At 41.5% G+C, this 24,217-nt stretch overlaps 6 protein-coding genes across 6 annotated transcripts; 4 read left to right on the plus strand and 2 right to left on the minus strand.

The window, feature by feature from the left end:
• Window positions 1-9,850: 9,850 nt before the first annotated feature.
• On the plus strand, window positions 9,851-10,807 carry B0H65DRAFT_463885 (uncharacterized protein). Its single transcript, XM_062826730.1, has 2 exons — window positions 9,851-10,006; window positions 10,070-10,807. Exon 2 carries the CDS (start codon window positions 10,230-10,232, stop codon window positions 10,443-10,445), a length of 216 nt encoding a protein of 71 aa, XP_062681209.1. The 5' UTR covers window positions 9,851-10,006; window positions 10,070-10,229; the 3' UTR covers window positions 10,446-10,807.
• Window positions 10,602-11,022, plus strand: B0H65DRAFT_463886 (uncharacterized protein). The gene has a single exon (XM_062826731.1). The coding sequence runs from the start codon at window positions 10,608-10,610 to the stop codon at window positions 10,803-10,805; it is 198 nt and encodes a 65-aa protein (XP_062681210.1). The 5' UTR covers window positions 10,602-10,607; the 3' UTR covers window positions 10,806-11,022.
• A 1,442-nt stretch (window positions 11,023-12,464) lies between these two features.
• B0H65DRAFT_463887 (uncharacterized protein) lies at window positions 12,465-14,352 on the minus strand. The gene is made up of 3 exons (XM_062826732.1): window positions 13,929-14,352; window positions 13,389-13,873; window positions 12,465-13,314 (listed from the first exon to the last, which is right to left on the minus strand). Exons 1-3 carry the CDS (start codon window positions 14,095-14,097, stop codon window positions 12,850-12,852), a joined length of 1,119 nt encoding a protein of 372 aa, XP_062681211.1. The 5' UTR covers window positions 14,098-14,352; the 3' UTR covers window positions 12,465-12,849.
• A 324-nt stretch (window positions 14,353-14,676) lies between these two features.
• Window positions 14,677-17,963, plus strand: B0H65DRAFT_427055 (tRNA synthetases class I-domain-containing protein; the record flags this gene model as incomplete). The annotated part of the gene is made up of 2 exons (XM_062824661.1): window positions 14,677-16,807; window positions 16,855-17,963. 2 exons carry the CDS (start codon window positions 14,677-14,679, stop codon window positions 17,961-17,963), a joined length of 3,240 nt encoding a protein of 1,079 aa, XP_062681212.1.
• A 156-nt stretch (window positions 17,964-18,119) lies between these two features.
• On the minus strand, window positions 18,120-18,457 carry B0H65DRAFT_548391 (uncharacterized protein; the record flags this gene model as incomplete). The annotated part of the gene is made up of 3 exons (XM_062829578.1): window positions 18,120-18,140; window positions 18,224-18,319; window positions 18,386-18,457. 3 exons carry the CDS (start codon window positions 18,455-18,457, stop codon window positions 18,120-18,122), a joined length of 189 nt encoding a protein of 62 aa, XP_062681213.1.
• A 409-nt stretch (window positions 18,458-18,866) lies between these two features.
• On the plus strand, window positions 18,867-23,961 carry B0H65DRAFT_572770 (Sfi1 spindle body protein-domain-containing protein). The gene is made up of 2 exons (XM_062830519.1): window positions 18,867-19,418; window positions 19,481-23,961. Exons 1-2 carry the CDS (start codon window positions 19,241-19,243, stop codon window positions 23,695-23,697), a joined length of 4,395 nt encoding a protein of 1,464 aa, XP_062681214.1. The 5' UTR covers window positions 18,867-19,240; the 3' UTR covers window positions 23,698-23,961.
• Window positions 23,962-24,217: the final 256 nt, after the last annotated feature.

Consider the following 24,217-nt stretch of genomic DNA (forward strand, 5'->3'; position numbering starts at 1 on the left):
GGATGGAATTCTCTCTTTCGTCTTTCCGACTGCGAAAATCTGTGGTGCGAAGTCGTGCGGCTCGTCAAGTGTTGAGAAAAGAAGTTCACTTTTTCCGGCTTTCCAGTTGGCTTGATGAGGAAGGAAGGAAGGAGTGATGTTGCTCGCGCGAGATTTGAACCCGACGTTCGGTCCGGATGCCAAGCCAAGCGCAGCCCAAAGAAAAAATACCAAGATTACGGTAGCCCAAATATTGGCTATATTCAATTGAAACAATTTAGTCAGAAAATAGCCCGTATCAGCTACAAGTACTAGGTACGCGCCCAAGCGCGTCAGCGTAGATTCAATTTAGCAATTAAGTCTATTTTATATTATATATAACCCTACTTCTCTGTATGCCTTAATATATATAAATATTTTTACTATAATAATAACCTATTACCTATTAATGATTATAACGTACCAAAATCAATCTATAAGCGCATACTACATACAAGACCAACGTATATTTATTTTAAACTAACGTTAAAGAAAGAAAATATATTTATTAACGAAGAAAGTAATATTATTATAAAACTCCGCTCCTATACCTTTAAAAACAAATCCTTTATATAAAATATAAATAATAATAAAATATTAAAAGAATTAAATAATAATTAACTTAACGAGAAACGTTTCCGCTTCGCTATTAAAAAATTCCTCAATTATAATATTAACGAAATTTATATTATTTTAACTATAAATTAAGTAAAAATACCTATTAAAATTAATTAATCGATAGTAAAAGTAATTAAATTTAATAAAAAAGTATAAATTATTATCCGCCGTCTTGATTTTAAAGGATATTAAATAAAAGGAGAATTAATTACTTCAGTTCTAAAGTAGGACTACCCCGAATAATTTATCAGCCTAGCCTATTGTTTTTTCAACGCTAAAACCAATACAAACCCCTATACTAAATATATAACTATTAATAACTATAGTCCTTTCGCCGATTATATTTCCGACGTCAAATTTATTAATAAGGGTACTTATAGTAATTATTATTACAAAGGCAAGGGTAACAATTATTCTTTATATAAAAGTATATTATAATTTTTTTTTTCAAATATTATATTTACTTACTAATATTCTTTTTAATTTTTGACAAAGCCGAAGAAAAGAAGAAGCAAGACAAGGTCCCCTTCTCTACTAATATTATTCGTAATTTTAAAATTAAGGATTTAGAAAGGGTTTTAATTTAAGTTCGCGCTAAAATTATAAAGCGTAAAAATAAAATACGTTAAACGCTAAATAATAAGTCAAAAGTAATTACATAATTAAAATTTAAACGTACTTTATATATTTAAATAAATACTTTTAAAAGACTTATATATTCTATTAAATACTATAAAACGTATAAAACTTTTTAAATTTATTATATTTAAAATATTAATAATACAAAGAAAATTTAAAATTAAAAACTAGGGCCTTACCTAATTTAAATATTAAATTAATAATAAAAGTTTTAAGAACTTTATTTAATAATTATAAATTAAACCCTTTAATACTAAAATCCGTTAAATTCCTAAATTATATTAACGGTAGAAATAGAACGCTATTTAAATATTTTTCCTTTAAAAGGTTTTATTCTTTTGAAAATTATATATTTCATAAACTTATTATTAATTTCCTTAAAATATATTTATTTGACCGTTTTAATAAAGAGGGTAACCTTTATTATTATTAGTATTAGGTTTTTAAATTACTTTTAATTTAAAAATATTTAAACCTCATAAAAATCCGAAGGATTCTATAATAAAATTAAGAAACTATATTTAATAATTAATATAAATATTTAAATACTTCTTTCCTAAGGGATTATATAACATTGTAATTAAAGGTATATTGAATTCCGGTAGTAAAAATATTTATATTATAAATTGATTCGAAAAATCATTAAACGTAAATAAAAAAATATAAAATCAAAATCTTTAAAATTAAAAAGAACGGTTAACGGTTATTTAATAAAGATATTTAATATATAATTATTATAAAATCCTTTTTTCTTTTAAAGAAGTTTCCTTCTTATAGGTTTTTTAAATTATTTAATTATTTTATATATAATATAATTATAAGGTTGCGTTTTTCGTCTTCTAAGAATTATAAAGATAATTCTTTTAATTCCGTATATTAAAAATCAATAAAAAGATTATTTTTAAATTTTTCAAGGTTTCGAAATTAAAAGAATAAATAGTTCCCTTATTAATAAAGGTCTTAATTTACCTTAATTAAATTATATACACTACAGTTTTATTTTAAGCCGTTTAATAGAATTTGAATGACAATTATTTAATTCAATTTATTCGATTTTTTTAAATAACAAAATAATATAAATATTTATACAACCTATTAATTATATAATACATATTTAATATTTATATAAATAATTTAACTTAAAACACTTAAAATATTAAATTATTTATATAAAGTATTAAATAAACCTTTTATATAAAATAATTATTTCTTATATAAAAGAATATAATCATAATTAAATAATTATATATTTTTTCGAATTAACATTTAATATAATTATTATAAATATAAAGAAGTTTTTAAAATAATTCGAAAATTAATTCTTAATTTAAAAAAACTCCTAATTAATTTAATATATATACTAAATTTACAAATTATTTTTAAGTTTATGAATAACAATCGTAAATAAAACTATATTTATTTAATAAATAATAAAACTTAATCAAAATAAATCTACTTTTATAATAAATTTAAATTAATATAATATCTTTAATTTATACTTCTAATACCTATCCCAAAGGGCGTACCATATTTATACCCCCAATTAGCCATCAAACTATACTATAACATTTACTACCAAAACAATTTTCAATATTTAAGGGAAAGACTAACTATTTCTAATTAAATTAAACTCTTCCTAATTTCTTCTTAATAAATACTACCCTTCTATATCCTTTATTACTCTCCTAAACATTTACTTACTACCTATTATTTAACTTTATAATTTTATAATATTTATATAACCTACCTCTACTCCAATATTTTCTGCATACTACCCTAAAACTAATATTCGCTATTCGGATATTCTAACTAACTATCCAATATAACTAATATATACCAATTATAATTAACTACTTATCATTAAAATAATACCTCTCAACACGCTAGAAACCGCTTTTATTATAACTTTAAATTCCTTAATAAATACTCCTACCCGTCTACCTCTATCCACCCAAATTAATACTATTATTATCCCTTATACTAATTATACTAAGAAACGAACATTTATTATTCCTACTATTTCCGTCCCGATAATTATAAAAAATACTCCTTTTAACGAAATTATAAAATTTAATATAGTTTACTATCAATAAACCGTTTCCCTAATCGAAAAGATTTAAAATATATTAAATACTAAAAAGGTAAAAAGAGGCCTACTGTAAATAATAAACCCCTATAGTATTTTATTCACACTTACACTAAACCCTATATTTTAAATAAATGGCTATTCAATAACTATTTCTATTTTATTTATGAAATCGGCGAATAATATATATTTAATAAAAGGGTTCCTAAAGATACCAGTATTAATAAATTTAAATTCGTTAATACTGACCCTTTTTTAAATAACAATAAAATATAATTTATTAATTTTTATATAGAACTATTAAAGCCGGTTAACTTCAACAAATTTAGAAAAGAGGTAGAAATTATAAATAAAGTAAAGAAAAATTAACCCGTAGTAATTACCTTCGTCTAAATTATTATTACAAAGGATAATAATAATTCTACCGACGTTAATACTATTTATCAAATAATAATACTAAAATATATACGAAAGCGGGCTACTTCTCTACGTAATAAGAATTCCGCTGCTTCTCTTATTTTTAAATAAATATCGGCTTTAAAGAAAAATATTAAATAGGAGCCGGGTATTAAGAGAGAACTAAATATTAAAAAAGAACCGGCTATTAAAAAGGAGCCGAATATTAAAAGAGAATGTCTAACCGTACGGTGGCAAAAGTCTATGTGTACGGTCGTTCTAAAAACCTAACTACGTGTAAGTTGGTCAAACTTAAGTATAAAAAAATAAAAGTAGTATGGTTTTAACCGTTGATTTTAGCTAGATTTTATACTGTCTCCACCATAGGTATTATTTTATTCTTAGCAGGTCTTTTGCTTACCTTTACTTTAGAAAGTAAATTTAATAAGCTTTTTATTAAACTTTCTAACATTAGTTTATAAAGCTGCTCTTAGAGCGCTTACGGGTACGGCAAGAATAGTATTTTATAGAGAAAAACATAACAAAAATTCAAAGCTATCTTACATATTTCTTACTTTTACACTACAAAACTTACTTAAGATAAGAACTTTTAAGCCACCGTACGGATAGATAATAATGACCGTACGGTTAGACCTTCTTATTAAAAAAGAGTTAAAGACGAAAATAGAGCTGGGTATTAAGAGGGAACTAGATACAGGAGCGGAATCTAACGTAATATAAATACTAAAAATTGAATAAGAACGCTAAACTAAATAAGGAGGTAGCGTTAATTAAAGCGTAAATATAAAGAAAGAATTTAATTCGAAAGAAGAAATAGAATACAAAAATACTCACCCCTCTTCCTAATAAGAAACTAAGCTCCAAAAGGAAAATAATATAAAAAATAATAAATAAAGGTTAATAAATAGCGATACTACTATATCGGATTATATTATTTCGGATAGGAAAGATTGTATCGATTTAGCCGATACTGAAGAAATTCCTACGTACCTTATAAAAGGCTAGAAAAGCTCGCGGCTAATCGGTTTTTATAATTTTAATTCCGCGCCTACCTTAACCAAAATACCCTTAATACTTTCAATTCGTAATTATAAACAGTAAACCTTTAAAATATTAATTTTCTCTTTTTATTTATAAACGATCTTTATAGTAATAATAGAATTAATATTCTATATTTATTTAAACCTTATATTATTCGCTACTTTATAATATCCGTATTAAATATACTAGAATATAAATAAAGTGTTAAAATCGTCAAGAATATTATTCTTTCTATTTACTTATATTATAAAATTTAAATTTTTAGAATAGAATTTAACAAACTATAATAATTAAATATAAACTATATATATACTTAAATAGAATATAAAACCTAAGAATTTAGTAATTGAGCGGTATATGTAAAAAAAAATATATTATTAAACTTCCAAATTCGAATTACGTTCAAACCTTTTTTTTCCTTTTAATATTCTTTTTTTCTTTTCTAATTTATATATTCCAATCTTCGCAAATATAAATTGGTAATCTTTATAAAATTTTATTAATATATTTTCTTTATAACGGGAATATTAATATATATAAACGCAAACCTTTTACTTTTATATTATAAGAATTTTATTTATACTTAAATAATATAAATATATAAATACTCTTTATTATTAATTAAGTAATACTATTATTTTAATTTATTTATACATCGATAATATCTTTTATAATATTAACCGTTAATTAATTTTAAAAGTATTTAATTATCTCTAATCTCGGTATTAATCGCGCTAATATTTATTATTACCTTCGATTCTATTAATTCCGCCCTCTAATACTATGATAGGCCAGGGTGCATATGCCTAGTGAGCCAAACTTATAAAAGATAGGACGATGTTCTGCTTGCTAAGCAGAACTCGTAATGCACACTATAAACCAATGTTACCAGATCCTGTGACACTACCTCCCCTTAAAGCAAAGCTGAGAAGCTTCAAGATAAGGCTCCGTCCAACCCAAGCGGAGGCGGACATTGTCCGCGGAGGATTTTTTATCGCAATGCGATGGCTTATAGCACTACCTGAACCAATGGTTCCAATGGGGGATCTGGGACATATCGGCTCCGTTAGCAATGTTTTTTTTCCGTGTCGCTATCTTCCCACTGTGTGGTCGCGCACTTAAAAACCGGCCTTCGATATATCCGCTGCGGGGAATTAAACCCCTAACCTCCCCACCGTTAAGCAGAACATACTATAATAGGCTAGGGTACATATACCTAGTGAGCCAAACCTACAAAAGATAGGACGATATTCTGCTTGCTAGGCAGAACTCGTAATGTACACTATAAACCAATGTCACCAGATCCTGTGACAAATACTTCTATTATCCTATTTATATCTCCTCCCCTTTATTTAACTAATTTCTTTACCTTATTAAAATTATTTATTAATAAATTTATAAAATATACGGCCGGAATTTTCGGTACTAACTCATATTCCCTTAATTAATTCCGAAGGTAATTATATTATTATTAGAATAATTAGTTTTACATATTTCAAACGTATAAGACAAAACTTTCTATAATTAAAGCGTACAATTCTATTATTTCTTAGGGTAAATATCGGTCGAATTTAAAATTATCTTACCGAATATTATTCTTTAAATATATATACTACCCCTAATTTATTTTATACCAGTAATTAAAAGTTTTAACCTTATTATATTTATAATATAAAATTATTAATCTTTTAAATACAATATAACGGCGATTACATTAAGGCCGGATAATATATTAATATTAATATTTTATAAAGTCCGAGAATTCGGTTCGAATCCGGGGTATAAAGGTATATAGTAATACTATATAATTTTGAACTTTAATAAACGCCTACGCGTTTGTAAATTTAATTTTTTAACATAATCCTATTAATATTAAATTAAAGCCGATTATATACAATCGGAAGAGATTTACCATCTAAAAAAGCATTTGGTTATCGTATAATTACTTCTATTAACTTTTAATACATTAATTATTAATACTTTTTCTTCGGAGGAAAATATTTTATATATTAAACGGTTATTCTAAATTATATATTAATTATACTCAATCATTTTTTACTATATTATATCTGGTAGGAAGGTTTTCTTTACTAGTACGCAGTTTAAAAACGACGACTAAATTTAAGGCTATCCGTTAGAATTTTAAAATCCACTGAATTTTACTCCCGATTACAATATCATAAAGTTTATTTATTACTATATTAATTTTATTCCCGCAACTAAATTATATTTATATCAATATAAACATATACTTCCTAATAATCTCTATTTATTAATAAAATATAAACTTCGTTATGCTTATAGAAATACTAACATAAAACTATAGGGCATAATATAAATATATATTAATAGTTATATATATTTTAATATTAGACTTATGCAATTTTAAATAAATATTAATATACCATATATAATTTCAATTAAATATAATCTACCCGCCCTTAGAACGTTATAAAAGGTTTAATTTCTTTTATACTACGTATAGGAAATAATCTTTAAAATAGGAAAAAAATAATTCCCGAAGTAAATAAAAATCGAAAAACTTCGCAAGATAATATTATAATTCCCATTTATTTAATTTCTAAATAAAATAAATTTGGTCCGAATCCTTTATTCCATTAAAAATAGCACATACTTTATTAAATTTCTCTTAAAGACTTTGAAACGTATATTTTCGAAAGATATTCAACCGTTTTTATAACGTGTATAAATTATATAAAAAAAACGTAAAACTATGGTTTAAAAATGAAATTAATAATTCTTTATCACTTACTGGTAATTCGAAATAAATTAAAATAATTTATTTACAAAATTTACTAATAAAAAAAATCTTTAGTCCCTTTTAAAATATAATTTCTAAAGTCTTAAGAAAACGGCCTAGCATTAAAGTACTTATTATAACGCTAAATCATTCCTCTAAGCCTTTTAGAATATTATTGCGGGAAAATTTATTTATATATACTTGAAAAATAAATTTCATATAAGGGCGGAAGTTAATACGTACGCGAATTATTATAAGAAAGTAATATATAGTAGGGTTTTAAAATATTATACAAGTTATTTAATAAGTAATTAATATTTCATAATTATATTAAAAAATAGGCAACTTCTTACTATATTTAAATATAACTTTCCCGGGAGTATAATTAAAATTAATTAGCATATATTGGAAGTAATTAATTGTAATGTTCTAAACTAATTTAAATTCCCTTATAAGGTACTTAATACGAATTCGTATAAATAAAGCTCTATATTTCTATATAGTTACTTAAAGCTTAAAGATTATTAGCGATTTATTTTCTTTTCTTTATTTAAATATATTCCTTAAAAGATTTCTAATATATATATATATAGAAAATATATATAAGAGCGTTTAAAAAGATAACCTTTTAATAAATATTCTAATTTTTATATTTATTTATTTTTAATAAAAATATAGAGTTTCTAATTGCGTTTTCTTTTAAAAGGTATATTATTATTTATATAAATATATAAATATACATAATTAAGTTTTTAAATTTATAAAAATATTTTTTAGAATTACTTTCGTTAATCAATACCGGACCGATATATTTATATAGATTTTTAGTAGTAAAGGTTATAGACCTACCCCTCCCAAAAAAATAATTACTTACCGGGTTCGGATATACCTAATAAAATAACGATTATTATAGGATATATTAATTTTATTTCGAAATAGTCGTTCTTATTAACTTTTTTAGAGGGTATTACTCTTTATAATATAATATTTTCACATACCTTATTACTCCCGTATTATTAATATTAATAATAATTATTTTTAAAACTTTCGTTTTATAATTCTTATAAATTATATATATAAATTCTTTTTATATAATAAAGATTAAGATTATAATAAATAATTATATATTTATTCGAATATTTATATATATATATATATATATAAATAATTTAATATAATTAGCTTCGTCATTAATAAGCTTCTTTAATTTAAGGGTATTAAAAATTATAATCTTTAGGTTATAAGAATTCAAGTTTATTCTACCTTTATAGAAATTTAAAAAGGATGATTAAAAAAAACCAAAAATAATAAAAGCGCCCTCGTTGAATTATAATTAATAATATAGGACGGTCCTTTTTATTATAAATAATATAAAGCCTTAGTGCTTTTAATTTAATAGAATTTAAAGGATTTATATAGTTTTAAAGGTTAAATTTCTGAGATTTTCATTATTAAGGAATATTTTACCTTTATTTTTTAATAAGATATGGAAATATATTTAAATAAAATTAAAATAATAATGAATAAATTAAAAGCTAAGGAAATCAAATTACCTCTTTAAATCTTTATATTTTAAATTTTATTTAATTTGGAATAAGAGTTTAAATATTAATTTTTCTCTATAATTTAAAAATTTAAAAAGGATTTTAAAGTTTATACTTTAAAAATACTAGTTTCGTCTTTATTAAAGAAATCTAACCGTAAAGATTCTAATTATAATAATATTCTTTTTATTAATAAATAGAATAATAATAAAGTGTTTGAATCTTATAATAAGAATTCTAATTCTTTTTAAATTTTAAAAGTAATTAAAAAGGTTATTTACTATATTTATTATAATAAATTTAATTATAACTATATTAGATATATTTCTCTTATTTCAATAAGGTTCCCAAATATTTTAAGAAAATTAAAAAATATAAGAGTTTTAATATTTCTTCTATAATTTTAACACCCGAAGATAATAAATTTATTAATTAAATTCTCGAAAATACTTAAATAGTAAATAAAATTATATTTAATATTCTAGATATTATTATCAAAAGGATTTAATTTATTAGATTATTAGATAATTATAATTAAATATTAAAATTAAAAATTAAAGAATTATTCAATAGTTTTCTTAAATTATATTATTCGGCTACGTTTAATAAAAATAATACAAATAATTATAAAAATATTTCTATAATCTATTTTAAATATATGATTTATATTATTATTAATAAGAAGTCGGGCCAGATCCTTCTCGAGTCGCTCGCCTCGTCCTTCCCCACCGTTATCGCCTACATCATCGACACCCCCCAGACGAGCTCGACGGACGTGGTGCCGCCTAGGAACCTGGTCTTGGATGTGGCCAGAGCCAGTGTAGAGACGCAATGCCTTTTCACGCCATGAAAGCACAAAACAACGCCGTGCCACACTTAAAAGTAAGTGAACCTGGCCCTCACCTCAACGTTCACAAGCCGGTTGCTAAATTGGTAGATTTGTAGCAGTTGACAGATGATGATCACCTCATCGAGCGGCATAAAAAGGAGCTGGAGAAATTTGGCTATCGCCGACAAAGACCCGGGCAGCCCCGGCTTTGACCACAAAGCTATGTAGTGTTACTAGCTTGCTGTTTGCTCTCTTGTTTGAAAGCCATTTGTCACAATGTTTGCATCCTTCACTTCAGCGGTTATTGCAATCCGTCAAGTGTTGGGTGTACAGCATCAACGGCCCTCCTGCATATTGCAGCAAAGTGTCCGCGGTCCATTTTCGTCTCACTGCTTTCTTTTTGCATTTCCTACCATGTATCCATGGTTTGTCTTGCCGAGTACCACTGAGCCTCATCACCAAGCCCGGCTAACGGTCAAGCCGCCGCGTTAGATCCCATTCTCGGGACCAATACGCACTATAAGGTTGCCGAACCCCCCAAGAAAGCCCGATACCCTCAGAGCGCCGGAAAATAATCCCCAAATCAAGGAAACCGGAGGATACTTACCCCAAAGCTTCTCGAGGCTCTCGGCGAAGTACACAGAAAGCTTCGGGATGAGAGTTACAACACGTCAATCCATCCACCAGGTCAATTCGGACTGTGATCGCCAGGATATGGCCGCAGGGACGCTCCCTGGAATGGACAAACTGCGCCGCTTGTGCGGAACGGTCACTGAAAGTTCTAGGTTTGGAGAGGCCTTGCTTACAGGATACCTCATACCCGGCGAGGTAGGATCTATGGGCATGGCTTAGATATAGTTAAGAGCTTGACTTACCGCCCCGTACCTAATGTCCTCACGCACCCTTTTTTGGCTTCGCGCACCCTCTGATCTGACAATGAAGTGGGTCGTTGTCGGCTGTAAATTTCTGTCCTCCCATTGTTACTAGCTTAGTGTTTGCATTGAATTCATCCGTCTGATTGTGTTCTTTCTCTTATCTATATATAGGTTGTCACGCTTCTCTTCGTAGCTTGAAACTCAATGTTTGCTGCCATAGCTGGCCATGTATTGAGGTTGTCGATGTATTAAGTTGGCGACGGAATACCTCTAGGTGTTTTGAAGGTTTGGTTCACCATTGAAACCACCGACTTGGTCTAATCTACGTGGGCGAAGTATTTGATACTTGCACATGGAATATACGTCTTACTTTCTCTATTTTCATCCAAGAACGTATCTCGTGCATCAGCAACGGTGCTATATCCAATCTACATGATTAAATGGAAGTTTACTTATCAACTCTGTCCTCGGGATGAAGTGTTTCGTCGGCTTGAGAAGGGATCTTTGAATGGATGTTCGCAATATTACATTCCGTTCCCATTCTCGTAACAACCTGGCAACATACAAATCGGGATGACAGTCCAGACAAAGAGGAGCTTATCCTAGAGTTCCCGATACTCATCCTAGAGATTCCGGACCCGGGTCTTTCTGAGTGGAATCGAAGTAGTGAGCGCCAAAACTTCACCGTCGTCAAGTAACAATTTGTTTCCAAACTTCTCCCAGAAGACGACCTCCCACGGGTGGCATCTCCTCCATCCTTCTCTCTCCGCCATATCAAGCACCTCTTGCGCGGTTGGATCTTCAAGACAATTTGTACCAGTATAAGCCTGGCCTTTGCAGAGCCCACAGGTCTTGTGCCCACACTTAACACATGTAGCAGGCGAACGAAGTGCGGTGGTATGAAAAAAGAGCAGAACCATCCTCTTACAGGCGATCTTCCTCCTCGTCGTCACTTCTATTACGAAAGACATTGGGCGGGGTGTCAACTATCCTTCCAGTCATGCTAGAAGCGCAAATGCTGGATCGACGACTGACAACGCTGTCGGGAGAAAAAGGGTTGAGAGTGAGGAAAAGCTTGCTTGGTCTCTTACTCCCTAGTCTTCTTGGGTCTGGTTTTGTTCAGCCACGGCTCCTTCTGCAACTTCTTTGCTGCGACCTTGAGGAACACGAGATTGGACTACCAGCCGTAAAGGTCGTCATCGTGCATATCTCCCCTATTCTTTCGACGATACAGCTTGAAATGCGGTTGTTACAAGTAGATAGAAGTAGAGGCTTAAAACTTGCTCGGGAAGTTATGGGTTTGCTTTTTAGGTTTTGGACACACTGGCGGAGGTAAACGCTTCTGAATACGCCTTAGCAACGGGAGCAACCGGACTGGTGGAGATTGTGAGGACCACTGGTGATGGCTTGGAGACCTAGCAATGGCGGGCAACTTGCTCGGTCATCTCTTGGATTTGGTGGATTTGGATTTGGATACATTGGTCCAAAGGTTTACGCTTCGGATTGAATACGCCTCAGCAACGGAAGCAAACTTGAACCGGACCGGTTGGAGATTATCCGGATGGCTTCTGCTTTTATTAAGTATTCTTACACTAACAGTTTCAAAAGAATAGCAAACCACCATTTTACACTAATCGCCCTGTCAATATGACATCTTATTTCACAGTGTCCTTGTCGGTTGTGTTCCTTGCCGTCTTGCTGGTGTAAAGGTTTGTTTCGGCAGCGAAACTCGTCCAGCTGATTGCAGTGTCCGGAGCAAGGAACAACAACGGGCGGAATGAGGCTAGGATTATGATGCTTTGATCTTCATCAAGTCGTTATCTACTAGTGATTACCTACTTTACTTTACTCATGTTCCGTCATGCCATCCAGCCCGTCCATGCCAGTTCCGATTCCATCCCATCGCCCATACAACCGAGAAGAAGAAAAAAGAGGAAAAACGCCCGCTGTGCCATTCCCAAACCATCTACACCTCCTTAACTCTAACCCTCTACTCGTAAGTCGCAACATTAGTACACCAGCTACCGCTGCGGCACCACCGGCGTAGGCGGCATATTCCTAATCTGCTTAATCAAAAACTCCCTCTCGTCAATAAACTGCTCATCATCTGTCCTATCCTCCAAAAAGTGGCTCAAAAAGTGCAACAGTTTCTCCCTATTCATCAACAGTATCTTTTGCACCGGCACCGACTTGTGCGGGTTGGCCACAAACACCTTGAACACATGGAACCCCTCGTACTGGACCATCTTCCGGTCGTCCCTAAGAAGATTCATGCAGATCTTGAGGTGCTCGCCCCGGTCGACGTAGGCGGTCATGACGTTGTAGTTTGATCGGTCGAGAAGGATCTCGCCGAGGAGTTTGATGGACTGCCGTTTGGTGACGTACGAGGTGGATTGGATTAGGATGGAGTTGTATTTGGAGAAGAAGAGGTCGAAGTTTGTTTGGAGGTAGTGCGGGATTAGGTCTTTGTGTTTTGTTAGGAGTTCCTGCAGCAGCATTTCCTTGTTAGTGAATGCCGAAAGGCTGAGGGTTGGAAAGAGAGGGGAGACAGAAAACACACCCGGAAAGTGGTAAACGCATCAGCCGCAACTTCAAACGAGCCCCTATCAATCCACTCAAAGAAGGACCAAAATATCCCATTCCCGCTCTGCTTCCTGTTCCTGTCAATCGCACCGACCCCCCTCGCACTCGACCCCGGTTCGTCGCCGTCGTCGTGCAAAATCACGGCCGTGGCCGCCTCGCTGCTCTTGATGAGCTCTTTCAGAACCGTCCCCGCGTGTTGTGCGCTTTCCTTGTGGTCATACCCCTTGCATAGCTCGATCAGGACCTGCGGACGTCTTTCCACCACGTAGGCGAGGGCAAGCGGTTCGGCGCGGGCGGGCGCGTTGGGCGGGCGGAAGCGGAAGACGTACGAGAAGATGACTTGGGTGTCTTTGCGGGAATCGAAGGGGAGGCGGTAGAGGTTGATGGCGAGGAGGTAGAGAAGGTCTTCTTCGATCATGCCCGTGACCAATTGGTAGTGTTGTTCGGGGGAGGCTTCTTGTTCTGTTGTAGACAGGGTTACTAATAGAACCGGTGGGCATATGGATTTGAATAATACCATGTGTCCCTTGTAGTAACTGTTTCATTTGTGATAGCACTTTGGCCAGCTCCTCCACCTTTGCGGCGCCCTGGGGACCCTGATCGAGTTTGACGACATGTTCGCGGGCTTGTCGGGGCAGATCGCTGACGTTGGTTCTTGTCCTTGCTCTCCCAAAGAGGAATGACATGTTGACTCTAGGTATCGTGGAAGTCAGAATGGTGTCGAGAGTCCCGTATGTGTGTTGTCCAAGTGTTGACTTTCCGTGAATTGTCACGACAACGAAGCGGGCGGAACCTGGCTCCAAGAGTGGTCAACAAGGTGCGACTCGGTTTGTTTGCCGACAACGGGGGAGTCCACTGAAGGACCGTCCAGGGGTCTGGCCAGTGGAAATTGTTAAGCTCATCAGCAGCATGTACAGGCGTTAGTGAGTACTCAAACTCACACCAGGTTTATGGGGGTAAAGAAGTCTTTATGATCTCAGCAACACCAACCCTGCAAACCCCCACCAATCCGCAGCGGCCGGTCGCATTGTTCTGGAATCCGAGGTTGACTTTCTCAAAACGAGTCACACTCTGCCATTTTCTTCCACCATCGCGGCGACCGGAACGTACACAGAGGTGAGTCAGGTAGTCGTCTTAGGAACGGTCCCTACACCCTTTTGCGACTCTTCAAAAAAAAAGGTCTCAACACCAGAGAAATCATCACCACCAAAACAAACTAACACTGGGATATCTCGCGCAGGCCACTCTCAACGCGTCCGCCCACCATGTCGATCGATTTCCCCAAGGAAGAGGAGAACACCATCCAGAGATGGCGCGAGATCAAGGCCTTTGAGACCCAGGTCGAGCTGTCCAAGGGCAACCCTCTCTACACCTTCTACGATGGCCCTCCCTTCGCGACCGGCCTCCCCCACTACGGCCACTTGCTGGCGTCGACCATCAAGGACATCATCCCCCGATACTGGTCCATGAAGGGCTTCCACGTCGAGCGCCGCTTCGGCTGGGACACCCACGGCCTGCCCATCGAGCACGAGATCGACAAGAAGCTGGGCATCTCGGGCAAGGCCGCTGTCATGGAGATGGGCCTCGAGAACTACAACAAGGAGTGCCGTTCCATCGTCATGAGGTATCGCGAGGAGTGGCGCCACACCATCGAGCGTCTCGGTCGCTGGATCGACTTTGACAACGACTACAAGACCATGGACCCGACCTTCATGGAGTCCGAGTGGTGGGTGTTCAAGCAGCTGTTCGACAAGGGCCAGGTCTACCGCGGCTACCGCGTCATGCCCTACTCGACTGCGCTCACCACCGCCCTCTCCAACTTCGAGGCCAACCAGAACTACCAGGACGTCACCGATCCCGCCGTCGTTGTCGCCTTCCCCTTGATCGAGGACCCCAACACCTGCCTCCTTGCCTGGACCACCACGCCATGGACCCTCCCCTCCCACACCGGCCTGGCCTGCCACCCCGAGTTCGAGTACATCAAGATCGCCGATGAGAAGACGGGAAAGAACTACATCCTCCTCGAGAAGCTCCTGACGACCCTCTACAAGGACCCCAAGAAGGCCAAGTTCAAGGTGCTCGAGAAGATCAAGGGCAAGGACATGCTCGGCTGGAAGTACGAGCCCCCTTTCAACTACTTCTACGACGAGTACAAGGACGTTGCCTTCAGGGTCCTCAACGCTACCTACGTCACCGACGACAGCGGTACCGGTATCGTCCACCAGGCCCCCGCCTTCGGTGAGGACGATTACAACGTGGCAGTCGAGGCCGGTGTCATCACCGAGAAGCGCCCTCCTCCCGACCCAGTCAACGAGACTGGTCACTACACTGACCGTGTCTCCGATTTCGCCGGCATGCACGTCAAGGAGGCCGACAAGCACATCATCAAGCACCTCAAGAACTCGGGCAAGCTCGTTGTCGAGTCCCAGATCAAGCACTCGTACCCCATGTGCTACCGCTCCGACACGCCCCTCATCTACAAGGCCGTCCCCTCGTGGTTCATCCGCATCCCCGACATCATCCCCCAGATGTTGAAAAACATTGAGGGCTCCCACTGGGTCCCCTCCTTCGTCAAGGAGAAGCGTTTCGCCAGCTGGATCGCCAACGCCCGCGACTGGAACGTCTCCCGTAACAGGTACTGGGGTACTCCCATCCCCCTGTGGATGAGCGACGACGGCGAGGAGATTGTCTGCATTGGCAGCATCGAGGAGCTCAAGAAGGCTTCCGGCTACGAGGGCGACATCACCGATCTCCACCGTGACAAGATCGACCACATCACCATCCCCAGCAAACAGGGCAAGGGTGTCCTCAAGCGTGCCGAGGAGGTCTTTGACTGCTGGTTCGAGTCTGGTTCCATGCCCTACGCCTCCCAGCACTACCCCTTCGAGAACGTCGACAAGTTCGAAAAGTCCTTCCCCGGTGACTTCATTGCCGAGGGTCTCGACCAGACCCGCGGTTGGTTCTACACCCTTCTTGTCTTGGGTACTCACCTCTTTGGTGTCTCTCCCTTCAAGAACTGCGTCGTCAACGGTATCGTTCTTGCTGAGGATGGCAAGAAGATGTCCAAGCGTCTCAAGAACTATCCCGACCCTACTCTTGTCATGACCAAGTATGGTTCTGATGCCCTCCGTCTGTACCTCATCAACTCTCCTGTTGTGCGTGCCGAGCCCCTCCGCTTCAAGGAGGCCGGTGTCAAGGAGGTCGTTGCCAAGGTTCTCCTTCCTCTTTGGAACTCGTACAAGTTCTTTGAGGGCCAGGTTGCTCTCCTCAAGAAGATTGAGAACGTTGACTACATGTTTGACCCCAAGATGGAGTCTTCCAACGAGAACGTGATGGACAAGTGGATTCTTGCTTCGTGCCAGTCTCTGCTTGAGTTTGTCAACGAGGAGATGAAGGGTAAGCAGCTTTGCCTCTAAAGTGATTTCATACTAACAAGTGCCTAGGCTACCGCCTCTACACTGTCGTCCCTCGCCTCCTCGAGCTTATCGACAACACCACCAACTGGTACATCCGCTTCAACCGCAAGCGTCTCAAGGGCGAGAACGGCCTCAATGACACCCTCCACGCTCTCAACACCCTCTTCGAGGTCCTCTTCACCCTCTGCCGTGGCCTCGCCCCCTTCACGCCCTTCCTTACCGATACCATCTACCTCAAGCTCCTCCCCCACATCCCCAAGGAGCTCCAGGCCAAGGACCCCCGCTCCGTGCACTTCCTCCCCTTCCCCGAGGTCCGCAAGGAGCTCTACAACCCCGACGTCGAGCGCCGTGTGCAGCGCATGCAGAAGGTCATCGAGCTCGCCCGCTACTCGCGCGAGAAGCGTTCTGTCGGTCTCAAACAGCCCCTCAAGACTCTTGTCGTCATCCACCACGACGAACAGTACCTTGACGACATTGAGTCTCTCAAGGGTTACATCACCGAGGAGCTCAACGTGCGCGACCTCGTCCTCACCTCGGACGAAGCCAAGCACGGTGTCCAGTACTCGGTCAGCGCCGACTGGCCCGTTCTCGGCAAGAAACTCAAGAAGGACATGGGTCGCGTCAAGAAGGCTCTGCCCTCCGTCACCTCGGACGAGGCCCACGCCTACACGCAGACCGGCAAGCTCGTCGTCGACGGCATCACTCTCGAGGCCGGCGACCTGGTCGTCAAGCGCGGTCTCAAGGAGGACGACAGCTCCAAGAACCTCGAGACCAATACCGACAACGACGTGCTCACCATCTTGGACGTCGAGATGTACCCCGGCCTGGCCGAGGAGGGTCTCGCGCGTGAAATCATCAACCGTGTCCAGAGGCTGCGCAAGAAGGCCGGTCTCCAGCCCACGGACGATATCAAGATGGAGTACAAGGTCACGGCGGACCCGGAGGAGACGGGTATTGAGAAGGTGTTTGATAGCCAGATGGCCATGATTGAGAAGGCGCTCAGGAGGCCGTTGGATAAGCATGAGGTTACGCATGTGGAGGGGAAGATTCCGGAGGGTCAGGAGGAGGGGATCATCATGGAGGAGGAGCAGGAAGTTGGCAAGGCTACCTTTTTGTTGAGGTTGTTGAAGCTCTGAGTTTAAGCCCGGGTTAAAAAGGGCTGGGTGGGGGAGTAGATGTGGGAAAAGTTAAAGCGAGTCAAAACATGTGTGGGATAGACTAGCAATGATGGATGATGAAATGTTCAAAAAGATTTCTGGTACTTTGATGTCTTGTGGTTTCCCTAGACTAAGCTATGCTTTCTTGGCGGCCAGCTGTGTGTCACATATGGCATCATGTCAGCCTTGCCCCTTTTTGAAGACGTGGTACAAGTAAACAACGGACGTGGACTACATACCGAGTAACAATCCTTCAACCGCATGAACTCTTTGGCGCACAGGTCTTTGTGCACGGAGTTGTAGTCTGCTAGGATGCATTTGCCATAGGCGGCGGACTGTGTGTGCAAGTGTCAGTTAGTGGTTTATGGGAGGAGACATGGGAATGGCTTCACGCAACTAACCTCGGCAGAGCACTTGGACACGGCAGAAGCGAAGCGCTGGATGGGCCGTACGGTCGCTTTTTGGGGCTGCATATTGGACGACGTGGCGGGCTGTACAATTTACTGAAAACTTTCGGATTGTACTGTGATCCAAACCGAGGAGAGCTGCCCGTTCTTGGAGGACACTCGTGACGTTGGCGTCTTTCTTGTCTTGGGAAATTGTTAGGCAGGTACCTAGAATAGTATTAGGCTGAAGAGGCTGCAAGGCTGATGTCCTCTTGCATCTGGAACTCGCTGCGCTAGCCTGCGAACTACCAACTCGAGGGTTTAGCGGCAGCGCGCCAAGCAGTGCGTCTAATTGATAGCAGGCTAACAGTTTTAATGGTAATCCAAACCGTCTTTTGTTAGCATAATCACAGCCTGCACCTTTCACCAACGCTCTGCGCACGCGTCTCAATCGCATTCTCCGCACTGCAGTGGTTGGTTGCCCGTCCAGCGGTCGCATCTCTGTCGTGTTTGTCTCCTCCACAATCTCTTTGCATTTGCATCACCAACTCCACGCTACGTCTCCCGCTTCGACGGGAAGAAGCAGCAGCAGCAGCAATCGCAATCGCCAAACCTCAAAACTCCGTCGACCTCGTTCATCCTCGCGACCTCTACAGCTTTGCGCAATTTGCCTTGATTTCGAAACCTCGGACTTTCTCAGTCGATACCGATAAACAAACCTAGTGTTGTATACCACTACTACATTCTACAATCGCAACAAATCACCAACGCCCATCCAATCGTCATACGAGGGCGCACACACCGTGCTTTGATCAGAGTCGGGATTAGGCTTTCCATAGTCATGCCTTCGAGGTGGCGGCGCCCTCTCACATGCCGCCTCCATCCTCTCTGCCCCTCCACCACCGAGATGGCAGGGCCGGGTTACCACAGTTATCCTCTTCGCGACAGCAGTTCGGAGTCGGAAATACCAATACCAACCATGCGGGCACCAGCGCCAACACCAATACCAGCTTCCCCCACAATAATGAGCCGTACTACTCTAATCAAGGTCCGCTTCTTCCCCTAGATAATCTATTCCCAGAATCTCAAGCTAACAACCGAGAACCACAGACATCGAGCTCCTCCACGAAATCGTCACCCTCGCCGAGTCCATCCTCCCCTCCCTGCCCGAGCGCGACCGGCTCCCCACGAACGCGCTCTTCCAAGCCGCCGAACAGATCCTCCCCGCCCATGGCTACCCAGATCCGGACCAGGCGCCCTCGCATATCTCGCGGCTTATCTTTAAGATTGGGGGCCAGCGATGCGCGCCGAACGCGAGAGGGGAAACAAGTTTGCTGGATCGGTTTCGAACCGTCTTAGCGGCTATGGGCATTATGTTGGAGTATGTGCCTAGTAGTCCGGTGGGGAGTCGGGATCATTCGCCTGCTGGGGCGGCAAGAGGGGGGTTGACAGCAAGGGATAAGGCTGCTAGGTCCAGGTCGAGGAGTGTCTCGGTGTCGGGCAGGTCGCTGGGTGGGTTTTCGTCCGTCTTTAGTGATGACGAGGACGTGACGGGCGGCGAACTAGATATCAAATTGCGACGGTTACTGCCCAAGAGGAGACACAGTTCCGTCTCGAGACCGCTTGCGCTTGGAGGACTGCCGATCCGGTCAAGGGCACGGTCGGCGAGTTTTACGGATCCGAATGCCTTGCCGGGGGATACACTTCGGGGCGAGAGGGCGAGGAGATTGGAAGCGTTGGCGCAACAACGGGAACAGCAGCAACGAGAAAGGGAGCAGCTGTTGAACAAAAGGGGGAGATCACCGGAGAAAGGCCAGGGGAGGAGGAGGAGCCAGTTGGCTTCGAGGTCCAAGAGTTCGGTACGCGATTACGGCCATGACGGGCGACCTTTCCAACCGCATAACCCCGTGCTGGACAAGGTCAGACACATCCCTAGCGTATTCGGAGCACCGCATCACTACGACAATGCCGAAGTTGCCGCCGGCGCCTTGCCCGCATACGCCAGACCGAACAAAGAACGACCACGGCCCATGTCCTTCTCCTCAGTAGGCGAAACCGACCTCAACCACAAATCCCCTCGAACCGATTTCTCCGAACTCCATCGCGCCACCAGCGACACCACCGTCAACACCAAAGACGAGCCCCTTCTGCCTAGCAGTCACCACCATGCCTTTACTCGCCCCCACGCCGACCCCGAATACCAAGAAGCAAAAGTGCGCATGTTCCGAACCGAAGACGACGCCTCCCTCCTCCGCGACGCCTTCGCATCCTGGCACCATCACTTCAACCGCCACCAGCGCGACCACCACCGCCTCTTATCCCTCGCGACGCAAATCGACGACCAAGACATCAAGACCGAAGTCCTGGAGATATGGCTCGAGGAAACGATCGCCGTTGTCCAAGAGCGCGAGCGCCGCGAGGCTGAAGCGGAGTACGAAGCGTGGGTCGACAAGATGGAGCGGCGCGCTACACGTGTGTACGAGGTTTTCACGATACAGAATATGTTGAACTTCTGGCAGGATCAGGCCAGGGAAGAGCTGGACCGTACCGCGGTTGCGAGACGGCATCTGGTACGGAAGAGAGCGTTTGATGCGTGGAGAGCGCAGCACATCCAGGATGAGACAAAGGCGAGGAACTTTGTGCTTATTCATGCGCTGCAAAGGTGGACGGCCGTGGCGCTTCATCAGGAAGTTAGGCGACGTGTGGCCGAGCAGACGGAAGAGAGGGAGACGATGAGGGAGGGGATGGTGCACTGGTATCGGCTGCAAAAGGGGAGGGTGGCGGATGATTTTGCCGTGTTTAAGGCGATGAAGGGGAGTTTGACGCACTGGGCTACGAGGACGAAGGAGGTGCAGGATGATCATGAGGTGGCTATTGCCCTGGATGAGAGACTACTCCTCGACGAGGCGGTTAATATCTGGCAAGAAGAGGCGGAGGATCTCAGGTACACGGGGTATAAGTGCAGAGTGCACAAGGTTACACGGGATTGTCAGATTGTTCTGGCTGATTGGCACGAGCAGAGTCGGTTGTTGCGGACACTTGGGAAGTTTCGCGCGGCTGACGAGCGTACGCTGAAGTGGAACGGTCTTGAGCATTGGCGGGAAGAAGCTGAGTACGCCCGTCGGGATGGTCTGCTGGCTGATGCTGTGTTGCTTCTCAATCCCGTGGACACCTGGAAACTGGAGCTGAAGCTCAAGCTCTGGAATATCCGCGAAGACGAAGAAACCCTCGAAGACACCTTGACTCACTGGTTCCTCGAGCAGCGTCTGGCCTTGTTTCAGCACCACGCCGCCTCCACCACCAAAAAGTCCGTCCTCTCGACCTGGCTCTCCGCCACCCAGACCTCCCTTTCCATCCGCCAACGCTCCGAATCCGAAGCCGACTACCTCTACTCCGACCACCTCCTCTCCTCCTGTCTCTCAACCTGGTTGGACGCCTCCAACGCCATCTTCACCCCCCGCCACAACGCCAACCTGATCTGCCTCTACCGCACCACCAAGCCGTGCTTAGACCGATGGCGCGAAGCCCTCGTCTCTTCCACCACGCGCAATGCCTACTACCTCCGCAATGCCTCGAAGCAATCTAAACGCTTCACCATCGCCTCCGTCCTCGACCGCTGGCCTTTCTTAGCCGAACAAGCCCGTCGCGAAAGGATGATGACCTCCTTACGCTCCTTCCGCCGATCCTACAAGATTTCCCTAGCCCAGTCCTGTCTAAGTACCTGGTTCAACGCCCTCCTAGAGTCCGATGACCTGTCAGCAGACGCTGACGCCCTCCACCTCGATCACAACCACTCCGACCTGTACGAAACCCTCTCCTACTGGACTACCATCTCCCGCCGGGCGCAAGAGATAAGGGACGTTGCCGCCGACGCCGAGCTAGAGGGGTATCTAGAGAACTGGATGGATAGCGCGGCGGAGATGAGGGAGGCAGAGATGGATGCGGAGGAGTGGGAAGCCGTGGGGACGATGAAGGGGTGTTTGCAGAGGTGGGAGCATGAGGCGCTGCATTTGGTTGCTAAGAGGAATGCGGTGAAGGCGCTGAGGGAGAGGGAGGAGAGGCGGATGGCGGTGGGTGTGTTGGAGGGGTGGTGGGGGGTTGTTAATCCCGGGGCTGTTAGAGAACGACAGATGGGGGTGGGGATGGGGGGAGAGTTTAGTATGCTTGATCCCAGGATGAGTACGTTGTTGAGTTCGAGGAGGAGTGTGAGGCATATGGGACGGTATCGAGATCGCGAAAGGGGGGGAAGTGATACGACAGCGACAAACTTGGGCAATAGTGTTAGCCAGTGGTTTGTTAACTCGGAGATGCCACCTGAGCGTGAGAGGGAGAGGGATAGGTCGGCGTTTCTTTTCCCCCCGCCATCGGCGGCGGCACCAAGTCGACAATCGGTTCAGCTTCCTATCCGATCTGCTCCCCCATCAGCTGCCCAACAACCAGCTCCGCCACCACCAAAGGCACCAAAGGGATACCAACCATACCACCCCAACCCCGATCCTCCCGTTACTTCCTACTCCCGCCCAGCAAGTCGCACAGCAAGTCGACCGGCCAGTAGACTCGCGGCTTCAATACCGGAGACACCCATCGTCTCAGCACCCTTCGAGAAACCAACAGGAAGAAGCTCGGATATGCGTCCGACGAATCTTTCTGCTCGGCTCGTCAACGCCCGAAATAATCCCTCTTCCAGTTCGTTTCGGGCCAGTCAGACCCTCGCAGCAGAGGCTAGCAACCTCGGTCTAGGCCCCATGGACTTTGACGACGACGAGGAGGAGTCGTTCCTTCCAGACTTGGATGTCAACGATCCGGGGTTTATGAGCACGCCTAGTAGAGTTAGGCGGGCGCCGCCTTTGGGGCATTCCCAGAGTCAACCTGTTATTCAAGCCACTGGGAACACTGTTTTCGCTTCTCAATCCCAATACCACCAACCTCGGTACCAACCACAACCCACCCTACCAGACGACCGCTCAAGACCAGAAAGATCAGAAAGAACAGAACGATCAGAACGACCAGAAAGACAAGAGCGCTTCAACGCCCGAAAATCCCTCTTCCGCCCATCCACCGCTCCTCCCCCTTCCGCTCCTTTCTCAGGTTATCCGCCTTTTTCGGGACCACCGACGGCACCTTCAACGTCGGTGGGGACAAGCACGCCGAGTGCCATACTGGCGAGTCCAAGGGAACGGGAGTTAAGGAGGGTTTACGCGGAACCGGGAGTGGGGAATACGTCTGGTATCCTCAGAGGGGGAAGGGAGTGGACTGAGAGGGACAAAGGGGATAGGGATAGGGGGGTTTTCTTTTCGGATATTAGGGAGGAGAGCGCTGAGGGGTGATCACTGTTCTTCTTCAGAGTGTTGAACGGGGTGTGATGTCGAACATATTGTGTTGGATAGGTTGTTGAGCAAACGAGGAAACATGGGAGCAAGGCGTTGCAAGGGGGATAGGGAAAAAGGTGTCCAAAAGCAGAAAGCATCTTTGGCTGGCTGCAATCATGTACAGGTGTTGGTGTATAGGTGTTTGTGTTCCTCTTGGTCAGGGTCTGGTGGTTTCGTTGTTGAGTTAAGCTTGTATGGTGCAGCAAGGTACTACGTACGATATGATAAGTTGGTAGTTGGATACGCATATACCCTGGGAATCAAATCAATTGATGAGTACTTCTACGCTTTTCAGTCACGGTCACTAGTACACACGTCCTCGTTGTTCGCATCGCTATTTCTAGTTGCGTCCATTTTTCTCCTCTGAAATGAACATCCCATCCTTCTCGTCAGGTAGTAAGACTTCTTACGACCGTGAGGTCCTAACCAACAACCAACCCGCTGAATCGAACACCGTTTAGTCCTCTCATCAAGAAAG

Source organism: Neurospora tetraspora, assembly GCF_033439725.1.
Source record: "Neurospora tetraspora strain CBS 560.94 chromosome Unknown B0H65scaffold_4, whole genome shotgun sequence".
Taxonomy (NCBI): Eukaryota; Fungi; Ascomycota; class Sordariomycetes; order Sordariales; family Sordariaceae; genus Neurospora; species Neurospora tetraspora.